Genomic DNA, 15,533 nt, shown 5'->3' with positions numbered 1-15,533 from the left:
CACCTGACCAACGTCGTCAGCTCCCGAGCCTTATCACTCAATAAACTTAACTGGGAGAAAAAACTCTACCAAAGCAAAAGAATTATGAACTAAAAATATGTATATGAGCTAACAGTACCTTCCATCCCATTAAACTAAACCCCAGTTACCTACTAAATTACATGTGAAGAAAACCTTACCATAGCTGAAAGAATTGTATTAACTAAACAATGCCTACTCTCAAATTAAAATTAACCACACAACTAACACTACCCAAATACCTGGGACTTAAAACAAAACTCTACCTCAGCTGATCACCTTAGAAAGTTTTAGTGCCACTAACCTTATATCCCAACCCTCCTTCCATGACATCTTTCTCTTACCCTTTTGATTTCTAAACATTCCCTCCCCCATTAACCAGCTTATCCATTCTGAAAATAACACGCTCACCCCCCCAGATGTTTTAAGTTGACATACTGAGCTAGTGACAAATGAATCTGCAAGACAAACTACATTTACACTGATAATTTCCTGCTTCAGTGAAGTTATGTGCTGCTCACCAATATCACTTCTTAGAACTTACTAAACTTTATATTTTTCTATGACAGATCCTGTTTATTCTATTTTAATGAACTTCATTATTTTTTGTAGATTGAATTTCTTTACAATTTACCTAAACATTTGTTATATTCTGCATCTACTATTTCTTATTGCTTTTCTCCTTGGGCATCTCCTGAAAATGGACAATGTAACTCAGTCATAATGTCTGGGTAAACAAAAACAAATACATACATATTTAATGTAAAACATGTTAATTTGCAAGACTAAGCATAGATATATATATATATATATATATATATATATATATATATATATATATATATATATATATATATCCTACACACTAATTCAACCTAGATGTGCATGTAGTAGGTTTTTCAACCTTCTGTTTTGCTGATTTGACACATTACAGCAATGAATTTACAATTTTTTTGTTATTCAGAAGGTAATTTTTGCTATGCCATTAACATTATCTTTGTTGCCAGTACAATGATGCCATGTTAGTCTTGTTTGCAATTTGCAATATCATGTCAAAACTGTTGATCTTGTTCATTGTTTTAATCTAATCTTTTTGGACTGTCTGTCACAGCACTGTTATTTCGTACTAGTCACTGATGTAACTTTTGTGTAGAGGCCTTATGGTTTGGGTCATAGCTGAAAATAGTTTGCAGAACCAACTCACCTGCTCACTTAACTAAATAAGCAAGAAAATAAATAAATGAAACTCTTAAGTGACAGATAACACCTATCACAGGCAAGAAGTACAAATTAATATGTCAAGTAATTAACTAATAAAGAAAATGGTTCAAATATATATTCAGTTGTCTCTTTAGGAAAATAAAATAAAATGAATCTTCATAAATGTGATGAACATTGTTCCTCTAAAATGTATCATTTTTTCTAACACCTCATGATGACTTCAGAATGTTGGCTTTATAGTGCTTCCATTGTCTTACCTGTTAGTAAAGTATTGCCTTTTAATGACAGAATTCCAGGAAATAACACGGGAGCAAGGCTGCAGAGACAGCAGGCACAAAGGCAACAGCGACAGATTGAGATGAACCTAAGCAGAGAAGTGAGTGCAAATCGATTTCTTTTCTTTTGCACTGTATACACTTGGCTTCGTAACAGTCTGAAAAAATGAAAATATAGCAGATTACACCAATGCTGTAAAATCACTGCATTCTTTTCCCCTTCTTTACTTACTGATCTATTTGTTGATAGCAGGGTAAGGGAACAAATCCAGGGACCCATTTAAACACGCAAAGAAATAAAGCAGAAATGTGATACCTCACCTGTAGCATACATTAATTGTGAAGACAAATGGAGAGAATGAGAAACAGATGCAGGTACCATGTGCAAGAATGAAAATATCAGTAAGAAAGCAACTACATGTAATATACTTAAAATTAGAATATAAATACTAGAGATATCTACACATGCTTATAAAGTAAAACAAAACCTACATAACATTTCCCTTCATCATATGAAAAAATATGAAGTAATAATTTGACAGATTATATGTAAAACAAGGGAAATGTCCACAAGTGCTGCTTTTCTTTAATTTCTATAAATGCTTATAGTTTCTAATACAGTGAATGGAATGGACCCCATTCCTGAGTCAGGGTAGAATTCAAATGTGTGAAATTAGTACTGTTTCAGTCTTTGAAGTTTGCCAAAAGTGGTCTTTTCAGCACCTGTAATGTACCCAGAACTGCTCCCTCCTGCAGTTCATATAATTACATGTATCAATTAAATGTTTAAGTATGCTTAATAATATTTTTTATTAGACCTACTGCTCCAACTTCCACTGAAACTATATGGCTTCAGCAGTAATACTGGAACAATAAGATTACTGCAGAGCTGCATTACCAGTCGTTTTCTCTCTAGCACCTGCATCTGTATTCAGCTTGTAAGTGTGCCATGAGTATTTTTTCCTGCATGAAGATTAATTGATAACTAGTCTTGAGAGGCTGGGTGAACATGCTCTAGATGAGTCTTGAACTTCTGGGGAAAGTTTTTTTCCTGTTGTCAGAATGTAACATGGGGTACAATTCAGAGACAGCTAGTGCCATTGTGTAGCACTACTAAATGTGATCCAGTGTTTTTCTGTTGTATCCCAACTGCACACAATGAGGCAACATATACATTCTGAAATAAATGTTTTGGCACTAACATTTACTTTAGATGTACACATAGCCTCTTTATGTGCAGTCAGGATACAATTAAAAACATTAGCTTGCTATAAGTACAGCTAGGAACAACACTAACATTTCTTTAAGTACTTCTCACTGTCTTACTACAAAAGTAGTACACTCAACAGGAGAAAACAGGAAGTAGGAGGATTTTCTTATTTATTTTTTAATATTTAATGACCAAGGTAGTTGCTGATCAAAACAGATCTATTTCATAGTCTTCTCAGAAGAAACAGGAGCTGAGATCATGTTAACAACAGCTACAGATTAACTCAATAGTTACAAAATGTAGTAACTTTCCCAAGTAGGCAGACTCGGTGGGGGTTGGAGGAAATCTGTATGAGTGCCCTATTCATAGAAGGAGATTAATATACAGAAGAGTTTATAATATATAGAAAATCTATATCACAAAACCCAAAATGATTATTTAAATATACACATGAAACATTTGTAGAAATAAATTAAATTATCTGATGTTGTCAATTTTCATTCTTTACTCACCTCTTGGGTTTGGATCCAAATCTCGGATCTGACTCTGCCGTTACTAAAGCTTGTGGCAACCAAAAAGCTCTTGAGCTTCTCATTTACCCATAATGCACCACCCCTAACATACCTCAGATCTTGTTTGCCACTTTTAACAAAAGGACTTGGTCAGCCATAGCTATTGAGCTTCACTGTTTTCTCAGATAAGTCAGAATTTGTCTTTCAAACTTTATATTTTACCTTTTCTACCTTATTTGTCTGGTTTCTATTAATCCTTTACCTTTGTACTTATTGTATTTCTGTAAATACCATCACTGGTATCTATCCCTTCTTTTTTTTTTTTTTTTACACATTAGTGTATTCTTAATTTCCATTGTTGGTAATAAGTTTAACTCTTTTGTTACCAACTGAAAAAAAAATTCCTATCTGCTTTTATTCTTTTTTGTTGTAGAATGGCTGAGAAGGGCCCAAAGTGTTCAAAGACTGGACACAAGTTGCCTGTTTCAGACATCCACAATCTTTGTGTTTACTGTTTAGGTCCACAGTACCTACAAGAAGACAGTTCTACCTGCCTTCTTAATCCACCTAGTTTCGGAGGTCTCTGTATGGTTCCTTATATCACTGCCTCTCTCATTAGGAATAATTCTCTCAATAACTAAGAACATAAAATTATGGTCATTACCCTCAGAGGACACATGTTTGGCTAACGCATTAGTGGCAACGCCATTTCTAATATTTAATAAGTGTTCCCTAATTCTAAATCTTAGCTGTCTTGTCAGTCCTGCCCACATAAAATGCAGAGCATTTCTGACAGCCAAGTAGACCACATGTTTTGTATTGCAATTAGCTGCTACACTAAAATCATATATTCGCTTAGTGTCTGGATGTCTAGGTGGATTATCAGATTAAGAGCTAATAAAGGAAATGGCCTTAATTATAGAATACCCTTGAAACCAATTCTGAAGAATAGGAGGCTGTTCAAATGAAATTAAGTGAAATTAAATTATTTTAATGAAAAATAGAGAAACATATTAAATATATATTTTAATTGTTTTTAATTGATGCACTTTATGTCATAATGTTCATTACGTATTTATACTCTAAATGTTTTTTAATATGACTTTGTATATATCACAGAATGAATGGTTTTACTTTAAGTATTAATTGGTTTGATTTGATTGGTTTGAATAATGTTTAAATATAGTCGGTTAGGATGTGTTTGTTTGAAGGTCTGAAAAAGTGATATGTGTATCATGAAAGCACTTACCTGAGTGAATAAATTTACATTGGAGTTTACCTATGTTTCATTCATTCTTGGACTGTGTTTAAACCAGAACATTCTGTTCCTTGGTTACTTCACCATTTTTTGTGGATTTTTATGACTTTATTGTATCTTGGTGGAGTATTTATCCTAGCTGTTTCCTGTCTAGTGTTTTCTTGGATTTTTATTTTCTGGTTACAATTGGGAACAATGGCAGAAGAACGTATAACTGTAACTGTTGCACCTGAGGTAGAACTTGATTATTCTCCAAATGTGGAAACTGGAATACCAATGAAAGCATCATATAAATTACATGAACTGCTAAATAAGAAAGGTAATTCTTTGTTATCTAATGAGACTTTTCTTGATGGAAATGGTATAGAACATGAAGAAATAGACTATGCTGCCTTTCTGAGGGCAACACATAGACTAGAGGATGGCTTATATAAGATTAAGAAGCTTTATACACAGAGATGTTATTTTGAAGCATGTTTGAAAAATCATGTCATTCCCAGAGGACTTAGAGTCCTTAAAATGCCAAATCAAGGGGAAAGGCAACCTGAGCTGTTAAGTAAATGGCAGCAGCTCAATTTAGAACTGAGCTTTAACTATATCCGCTTATTATTGGAATCCTCTGTTAAAGAAGAGGAAGAAATAAGAGCTAATGTAATTTCTGAACAGGAATCATTATTTGCTTCTTATCCACATAGATTAGTGGATGAGAAATGTGCTTTGACAGCTGAATCTGTAGCAGTTTTTGAACGTAGACTGCTACGGCAGAAATTTCACAAACTTGAAAGGGGCAAAAGGGATTTTAAGGAAGAGTACATCTTTGTATGGCCCAGAAATAGCCAATATGATTGCATTAAAGAAGGTACGACCTTAAACAATGAGAGGGGGAGCCGCGCTAAACAACGCAATTACATCATCATAGAAAGTTTTGAAGAGGAGAGGAATTTAGGAGCGAGAACTAAATCTAACGCTCCTCCAACTATCAGCGTTCCTTTAGTGATGACTTCAACAGCTCGTTTAAATGGTGGAATGGAAGGGAGGCGAAGGCTGGAATCCATTGAGCAAGTGTCAACAACTTTGGTTCACTCAAGTGAGAAAGTGGAAGAGAGGCGAAGGCTGGAGTCCAACGAAGAAGTGCAACAGAAGAAAGATATATCAGAAATACAAAATGATGGACAAGAAGGTACATCAAAACAGGTTTTTCACACGTTTCCAATAAAATTGAATACTTCAGAGAGACAATTACAGAGAGGCAGGTCATACAGCATGAACCGCAACAAAAGGAAAATACCTACAAGCCCTCCAGCCCTGGGTGTATCCAAGAAGGCATGGAGAAAGGAAGTATAGTTTTAAATATTTCCTCAAGGAATATGACTGAACATGAGAAGAATGTATTAGAAAGGGGACTTTCTTTTTATTCCATCACAACAGACTGAGGTAACTGACACTATTTTAGATTTGCACATGTTTGGTAGGAATGCGTTGTTAAAAATGCTTTTTAAAAATCAGGGTGGCGAGCCCAAAGATGTTAATGTATATAAGAAACCTAGTCTATTTATTCCACCCAGCCATCCAGTTATTGATGTTTTTATTAACATTTGTGAAAATGAAATATTTGAAAATGTGAATGGTAAAAACAGAACTAAAACTTTCTCCAATTTTAGCAGGGATGAATGGAATGCGTTAAAACAATTACAGTCTGATACAAATGTTATCATTAAGCAAGCAGATAAAGGTGGCCCTGTAGTTTTAATGGATAAAATGTATTATGACAAAGCGATGTATGAAATGCTACAGGATACCTCTGTGTATGAAAATATCAGCCAAGCTGATATGGAGGGGATGTTATCACGATTGGATGGGATACTATATGACTGTTTATTAGATAATACCATTTCAAATGAGCTATACAATTACTTTAAGGTAAAAGAACCTCTACTGCCTAGCATACATGGTCTGCCGAAAAATCATAAAAATGTATATCAACCTCCTTTATGACCTATAGTGTCAGGACATAACTGGTCTACAGAGCCCATCTCCGTGTATGTAGAGACAAATTTAAGAATGTTAGTAAATAATTACAGGAATATTCTAAGAGACTCTAAGCAATTTTTGCAGGACCTATATGTGTTTAATAATGCATATGAAAGACAAGATGGAGATCTGCTATTAGTGACACTAGATGTATGCTCATTGCTTACTTGTATTCCGAATACAATTGGATTAGAATTGCGGACACAATATTTGTTGGAAGAAGGGACATATAATGGAAAGAAAATAGATTGAATATGCTTATTAATGGAGTTAGTTTTAACCAACAATGTGATGAGTTTTGATGGTAAATTATATAAGCAGAAAGATGGTGTGGCCATGGGGACGGCAAGTGCAAACAGCTATGCCAATCTCATCATGGCCACATGGGAAAATATGAATGTGCTTACTAATGAAAGATGGTCCCAGATCCAATTTTATAAATGGTTCGTGAATGACCTCTTCCTGTTATGGAGTGGGGATGACACAACGTTAAAAGAATTCACTACAGAAATTAATAACAGCACTGACTTTCTAAAATTTGAGAAGAAATATTCTAGACAAGAAATAGAATTTCTTGATATAATGGTTAGTATGGATGATGTGAATGGGATAACCACCAAATTGTTTAGGAAGAAATGCCACAGAAATACTTTACTCCATAGAAGCAGTATGCATCCAGGACATATCTTTAAGAATGTAGTAAAAGGGCAAACCCTTAGGACTTCAAGGCTAACAGCCAGGGATGAAGAATTCGAAAAAGAACGAACTAATTTGAAATTCAGATTTAATGAAAGGGGTTATACTGATAGTATGACCACAGGAATCCTGGATGCATCTACTTCATGGAGAGATAGTATAGGTAAGCCGTATTTCTCAATGCCCAACAATGACAGAACAGGTTATGTTCAACATAAAAATGAATCTGTTAGATTCTCTACTTACTTTACCAGTGATGTGAATATAATAAAAAGTGTGATAAAAAAGAATTGGAATATATTAACACAAAATCCAGAAATCAAACAAGTCGTAGGGGGAAATCCAAGTTTTATATTTAAGAACAGGAAATCCTTGAAAAGGATGTTATGTTATCCACACAATAATAAAGGACAAGATATGGTAGGAGTAAAAGGGATGGTTCCTTGTGGTGGATGTAATCAGTGTATATACATAAATCATGAGAATGTATTTGCATATCCACAAACTAAACGAATATATGATTTTAGTGTAGCAGCTAATTGCAATACAAACCATGTGGTCTACTTGGCTGTCTGTCAGAAATGCTCTGCATTTTATGTGGGCAAGACTGACAGACAGCTAAGATTTAGAATTAGGGAACACTTACTAAATATTAGAAATGCGTTAGCCAAACATGTGTCCTCTGAAGGTAATGACCATAATTTTATGTTCTCAGTTATTGAGAGAATTATTCCTAATGAGAGAGGCGGTGATATAAGGAACCTTATAGAGACCTCTGAAACTTGTGGATTATGAGATTAAGAGCTAATAAAGGAAAAGGCCTTAATGATAGAATACCCTTGAAACCAGTTCTGAAGAATAGGAGGCTGTTCAAATGAAATTAAGTGAAATTAAATTATTTTAATGAGAAATAGAGAAACATATTAAATATATATTTTAATTGTTTTTAATTGATGCACTTTATGTCATAATGTTCATTACATATTTATACTCAAAATGTATTTTAATATGACTTTGTATATATCACAGAATGAATGGTTTTACTTTAAGTATTAATTGGTTTGATTTGATTAGTTTGAATACTGTTTAAATATAGTCGGTTAGGATGTGTTTGTTTGAAGGTCTGAAGAAGTGATATGTGTATCATGAAAGCGCTTACCTGGGTGAATAAATTTACCTTGGATTTTACCTACGTTTCATTCATTCTTGGACTGTGTTTAAACCAGGACATTCTGTGCCTTGGTTACTTCACCATTTCTTTGTGGATTTTTATGACTTTATTGTACCTTAGTGGAGTATTTATCCTAGCTGTTTCCTGTCTAGTGTATTCTTCAGTGGATATTATCAACACAGTGGTCTATTCTTTATCAATGCATGCCATCACAAATAAGAATCACTCAAGCACGCAAGAGAGATTTTAGGGGGTGGATTCAATCAGATCAGGTTCTATAAGGCTGTCCATTCATTCTCCATCAGCCCAAGGCCATAATCACCACAGATGCTTCCCAGGTGGGATTGGGGGCATTTTCTGAGGAAAACAGTCCAAGGCACTTGGTCCCCCAAAGAGGCCAACTTGCATATAAATGTCCTAGAGATGAGAACATTGCTCTTAGCTTTGCAGGCCCTCCTGAATGCTCTCCCTACAGGGATAATTCCGCTTTCTCATAGCAATACACATTCTGGGAAAGTCCAATATGATAGCAGACAAAATGAGCAGGTTCATTCTTCTACCTCATGAATGGTCTCTCAACAAGAAAGTGACAGAAATGATCTTGCATCGATGAAGCCAGCCTTACTGCAATCTTTTTGATTCTTCCCTAAACAACAAATGCAGCAGCTACTCTGCCTTAATCCCACTACAGGGGAAATCAGAGAGGGATGTTCTACTTTACGATTGGCCTCCTGGTCTGCTTAATGCCAACCCACCAATTCCATTAATTCTGAAATTTTTGATGAAAGCTGCCAGGTTGAAAAGCAGAGTCATCCTCATTGCACCTTACTGGCCTTGACAGGTTTGGTTTCACTTCCTATGGCCTTGTCTGCTTTACTAACCTTAGATTCTGGGTCTGATTCCAGACCTCCTGTCTTGCTCGACAGGCATGATTCACCCAGACATCTCAAACCTCAAGCTTACAGCCTGGTTTCTCCAATTCCATTAACAACCAGACAACCGGTGCTCTCTTCCCCTGTCTGCTATATTCTTTTATCTTCCCATAAACCTTTAACATGAAAACTCTATACAAGTAAATGGAAAAGATTTGTTTACTGGGCACAAAAAAAAAATCCCTTTTCAGCCCCGATACATAGCATCCTTGAAGTTTTGGCTTTGATCTTTCATGAAGGGCCTAGCTCTTTTACCATTAAGGTACAATTAGCAGGAATATCTAATTTTCATATTGGATTTGAAGGTTCTTCTGTGGCCTCTTCTAAACAATGTAAAGCATTCTTGAGGCAGTCTTCGTCTGAGACCACTGTCTGAAGACCCTACTCCACCTTGGGATCTAAATTTGGTATTGCAAGCACTAATACATTCCCCCTTTGAACCAACAGATAAATGTGAACTTAAGTTTCTCACTTCTTGCAGCCATTACCCCAGCTAGAAGAATTTCAGAACTTCAAGCCTTGTCTTCAAAACCTCCCTACTTGATTTTTCACAAGGATAGGGTTACATTACAAACCAATGCATCCTTTCTTCCCAAGGTAGTATCAGAACCCAATACTGATCAGTCCATTAATTTGCCAGTAGTCTTACCTATATTTGCAAACAACGTTGAATATATGTTACATTTATTGGCTGTATACACATAATTACATTTTTATCTACATAGGACAAAAGAAATTAGAAAGACAGACCAATTGTTTGTTTCCTTTGCAGATCTGAAATTGGGTAAACCAGTTTCAAAAGTAACTTTAGCCAGATAGCTGATTGTACTTCTTTTATCTATACCAAATTAGGTCTTACCTTAACTAAACCTGTAAGAGCCCATTTAACTAGATCCATGGCAACTTCTTCAGTATTTCTATCCAGGATTTCCATGGACGACATGTGCAGCAGTAGCTTGGGCAAGTCCTCATACCTTTGTCTCTCATTACAAATTAGATCTGGTCTCGAGGGGTACAGCATCGTTTGGTTCAGCTGTGCTCAGGGATATCCTCCGTTAGAGTCCAGCTGGGGTTTTCAGTAGCTGGGGAGTCTGTCCCAGCAGTTGAGCATAGACTAAAAATTGACAACATCAGATAAAGAAGTTATGTATTCACCATAACGTTCAATCTGTGTTGTCCATTTTCATTCTTCCTCAACTTCCCGCCCACCAACCCCCACCCCTTATTTCAACAAACGCCTGGAAGAACAAGACTTTCTAAGGACACCACTCGCCTTTATGAATGAACTCCAGATATAGTTTCCTCTGTAGAACATATGCATTTTTACTTTATATATATATATATATATATATATATATATATATATATATATATATATATATGGGTTCCCTACACATTACCAAAATGCCACATCACCGATTTTCATATGAGCAAGCTGACAACACCGAAATGACAGAATACTGACTGTGCGAAACACCAAAGGGAAATGGAAGGTGAGTAACCCACTGGCCAACCTGACAACCACACAACAACGGCAGCAAACAAAACAAACCCACGTGGGGGGCTTCACCCCCTAACTAAATATACCAACTCTGAGATTGTACTACCGTGGAGGTAAGGGGCAAAGGTCAACATGATGGCCAAGCACTTCTTTACAGTTAATTTTCTGTCGGTGTTCCAAGCACTCGGTGATCTGTCGTTTCGGTGTTGTCAGCTCGCTCATATGAAAGTCAGTGATGTGGCATTTCTGTAAATTGAAGGGGACCCATATATATATATATATATATATATATATATATATATATATATATACATATTGATAGATACTACTTTTGGAAAAATCAGCAAAAAAAGATCTGAGTTATGTTAGGGGTTGTGCATTATGGGTAAGGGAGAAGCTCGAGAGCTTTTTGGTTACCATGAACTTTAGAAGTTTGAGAGCTTTTTGGTTACCATGAGCTTTAGTAATGGCTGAGTTGGATCCGAGGTTCAGATCCGAACCCAACAGTTCAGGAAGAATAAAAATGGACATCACAAATGGAATGTAATGGTGAGTACATAACTACTTTTTTTTTCTCCATATGTTTTTACAAAGCATATGGCTGATTACATAATTACACAAAATGGGGATATGAAGGAGGGGTGGATGGTGGCGGTGTTAATATAAATTGTATATGCAAAACATGATAATATAATTAGGGAACAGAACAGCATGAGAAGTATGAACAGGGAGCTATAGCTGTAATGAAATGTAAAAATTTAGATTTAAATTCCAGTACAGTCTCACTATTTTTCATACTAATAGAAAAGTTGTTCAAGTGCTTTGAGCCTAGAACTGAAAATTAATGGCTAGACATGGTCAGTGAATAGGAGGCTCTTTGTAGAAAGGGGGCACTATTGGAGTGGGATCTGAGAACATACCTAGTAGGGATTGTACTGAGTCTAAAAGAAACCCGTTGAGCAAAGATGTGTATTTTCCCCCCAAATTCAAGTTATTTGAAGAAATAAGCACACAGAATTTCTTTCTGTCATAAGCAGTCCAATACGCTAGCTGCTTGTTTCTTTTCAAACATTTTTCTTAATAAAAGAAAATAATGCAGTTATGTTCATATCCTTTACCATAAATTATTATGTGTGTCAGATTTTAGTCCAGAAAATGTTCCTATTTGCTGCATAAGTTTAGCTCTTGCAAGTTTTTCTAAAGGTGAAGAAATCAAAGTATGAGGTGGGGGCAGCTAATATAATGACAAAAATTAAATGCTACTGTCTGTTTTCTTTGTAAAACATAGATTCATAGGTAGGTATTAGGCTATCAGCCCAAGGGCCTACGTAAGCCTAGCCAACAAGGTTCCCTGGCTTACACCACCCAAGAAAGCTATTTTCCTGTGCCACTGTCGAGCAGAGACACAGACGTGATCCCTGGGGTGTATTTCCTATTTCCCATCCACTCATCAAGATTTTTCTTGAAGAGTACTAATGAAGAACTTTGCTTGACATAGATGGGTAGCCTGTTCCAGAGTATGGGAAGTCTCTGGGACAGGAATTTATCCCTCCAGCATGTCCTGTTTATTGTGGTGACAAGATTTAGGTCCCTAGACCATGTAGCTCAGAGGGATTGAGATTTCTTTAGGTGTAGCATGTCCAACAGCTCTGGGTTTGACATAGCTTTATATGTTAGGCAGAGATCACCTCAGAGTAGGTGATATGCTACAGAGTAGAGCTGGAGTTTTTTGAGACGGTCAGTGTAGGGCACCTGTTTGAGGCTAGTAATCCTCTTTGTGAGGTACTTCTGTGGCCTTTCCAGCTGCTGCAGATGTCTTGTGAGGTACATTCCAAAAGGGGGCTTTGTACCCTATAATGGGTCTAATGAGTGTCGAGTAGAGGGGAACAATGACCTCTTTTTTCCTGGATGAGAACCCTTTTGTGATGAGGTGTGCCACGTAGAAGGACTTCTTGACTACTGTGGCAATGTGACTATCAAAGGACAGACTACTGTCCACCTGGGTCCCACGGTCTCTTATCACACATTCAGTGTTAAGTAGACTGCTGTCTATGTAGCAGTTCATGGGTACAGAGTGTCGAAAGCCTTGCCGAGGTCAAGATAGGCTGTGTGAACCACCTTATCCTCATCTATGGCTTTGGTGACTGCCTCAAAGAAGTCGATCAGGTTCAGGAGGCATGATCTGCCATTCACAAACCCGAACTGGGTGGGATCCAGAGTTTGGAGGTTACCGATGTCTTTGTTTATGAGTTCCATGATGATACGTTCCCTGGCCTTGCAGACCAGGCTTGTCAGGCTAATAGGGCGATAGTTCCCGGGATCAGTGGTGGCTCCCCCTTTGTGGAGTGGGATAACTGTTGCTGTACGCCATTCAGTGGGCACAAAGCCTGATGTGAGGCTATGATTGAACATGGTGCTTAGGTGGGGAGCCAGTTCGTTCTGAAATTTGTGTAAAATGCAGCCTTGGATGCTGTGTTTTTGGCTTTAGAGAGTGCAGCTTTTACCTGCGTAGTTGTGATTACAGGGACTCTGCATTCTTCCTGTATAGATATGAGCCCTTTAGGGGGTGGGGGGTTAAAGTTAGCACTGAACCTATCTGCCAGGATGTTGGCAATATTAGGTGGTTTTGTAATTTTCATGCTGTTGTGCTGTAACTCAGAACAGATCTGGGTGTTGCCATTGAGATTCTTGACATAGCTATAGAATGCTTTGTGGTTGTCCTTAGAATCAGTGGCGATTTTTTTTTTTGAATAACCTTATTTTCTCCACAGAACTCCAAATCCAATAATTCTACTTAATACTTGTTTGCAAGAGATGGCAAAAATATGGGGTCGGCTATAAGTGCTTGTATGCCAGTAGCTTACGATACACCTGCTCATTAACACTTGCTCAAAAAAGCAAATGCTCTAACTCCCACTAGCTCAATCCCCTCATTCTGCATAACCGTCCAAACTCCCCAATCCTAGATAGTCTTAAAAGAACCTAAACCCTAAGCTTAAAATTCCCACCCAATTTAAAGCACAGCAAGTCCCTAAACCTTAAATCCCCTCCCCGCTCCCTAAACCTAAAACTTCCCTGATTGCTCCCTAAACGTAAAAGTCCCTGATTGCTCCCTAAACATAAAACCCTTCCCGCTCTGTAACCCTAACACTTCCCTCTCACTTTCTTACCCTAAACTCCCTTTAATCTCCAAAAACCTAAACCTCCCTTCCCACTCTGTACACTTAAAGTTCCCCTCCAGACCACAAGGAAAACTTGCACTTCTACCCCACGGCCACTGCACTAACCTTGCCCAAACTCAATGTGCTCAGGTGAAGCACTAGCAACTGCATCCCCCACTGGGTAAAGCAATTATATAAATACACATTAGTTATAAACTCCTTGTCAACAGTGCAAGTAATAAAGAAATCCTTACTGTCTTAAGTTTCGTTTTTATGAATGTCATTTCCAGCAGTACTTTGTGATGAAAATAAAATCAACAAACTGCCACGTACATAGGAGTTTTTGCAGCTCACTTTTTACTTTGTCGTTGTTTGATCATTAGCTGGCAAAAAAGTAGTTCTAATGAAAGCATCTACATATGGAAGCTTGAGATATTTGCCACTTTTAATTTAGTTTTACAATTTAAATTAAATTTGAAAAAGAAAAACATTATGGGCAAACAGTGTTTTGCAGTACCTCTGAGAACTAAACCTCACTAATGTTTTTTGGGAGGGATTTTATTAACTCCCTTGGTTGTTATTAAAATAGTATGCTGTTTCAAACCATATATAATGTAAAATAAATTAGAAACCACGTTTTTTAGTAAAATGCATAATTACATTCAGAATTTAAACAGCCATATAATGATCAAGTCATCCTGAATGAAAGGTGATCTTCTCTTGAATGGTATATGTGAAAAACATTAATAGGTTTAGATGTTAAAGTGAGATAAGTAGAAAAAGCTATCTTTAACTGTGAGGAAGCTTAAAAATTTATACCTAAATTCCAGAAGGGTTTTGCTGTTTTTGGGTGTTGTGGAAATGCTATCCCATGGTTTTAGGCCTAGAGCCAAAAATAACTGGTGAAACATGGCCAGTGAATTCTTTGTCAAACTAGGACATTACTGCAGTGAGATTTGTGTTTACACCTATCATATCTTGTTGTGAGCTTGGAAGAAAACCATGGAGAGATAGTATTTTCCTTACTCACTGCTGAGCTACTTCAAAAGAAGCCATTTTTAGTTTCAGCAGAATAAGTACTACGAATTGTTTCTTTCTGTCATAAGTATTCCATTCTGGTTTAGTCACAAGTTTCTTATTAGATTAGCTCTTTAAAAAGTACACAGTCACATTCTTGTTTTCTACCAGAAATAGTTTTTATTTGCTGCATATTGTTTTTCCCAAAGGTAGAGAGAACAAAGTATGAAGTGGAGGCATGTAGTACAAGGAAGAAAACTGAATAATTTTGTCTCTTTTCTATATAATGATGCCAACCCAAATTCATGTATTCTATTTTATGACTATTTGAAGTGAAGAAAAAAATTGATATTCTACATGTTTTTTTAAGGTCTTGTATAAAGTCTTAAATATGTTGTGGGTCCCTCCTGGGTTATCAATATGACAGCAGTATTTAATGACTCTTTCTGTAAAAAATGTGGGTACATGGTTCTACCTCACTTCAACGACACGCCGGAACATCGACACGAAAACCGAGAGCACCAGAAGAT

The 15,533-nt window shown here is 36.6% G+C and overlaps 1 protein-coding gene across 1 annotated transcript in view; it reads left to right on the top strand.

Annotated features, from left to right (window-relative positions):
* The window catches only part of LOC122789963 (UAP56-interacting factor-like), a 340,611-nt gene that overhangs the window by 218,252 nt on the left and 106,826 nt on the right, over window positions 1–15,533 (top strand). Inside the window, exon 5 of the mRNA XM_044057460.1 lies at window positions 1,528–1,615. Within this exon, the coding sequence (XP_043913395.1) occupies window positions 1,528–1,615 (88 nt within the window). The remainder of the gene's footprint in view (window positions 1–1,527; window positions 1,616–15,533) is intronic.

Source organism: Protopterus annectens, chromosome 15.part0 (genome assembly GCF_019279795.1).
Source record: "Protopterus annectens isolate FY-2018-M chromosome 15.part0, PAN1.0, whole genome shotgun sequence".
Classification (NCBI taxonomy): domain Eukaryota; kingdom Metazoa; phylum Chordata; order Ceratodontiformes; family Protopteridae; genus Protopterus; species Protopterus annectens.
This window is presented reverse-complemented; position numbering and strand designations above follow the sequence as displayed.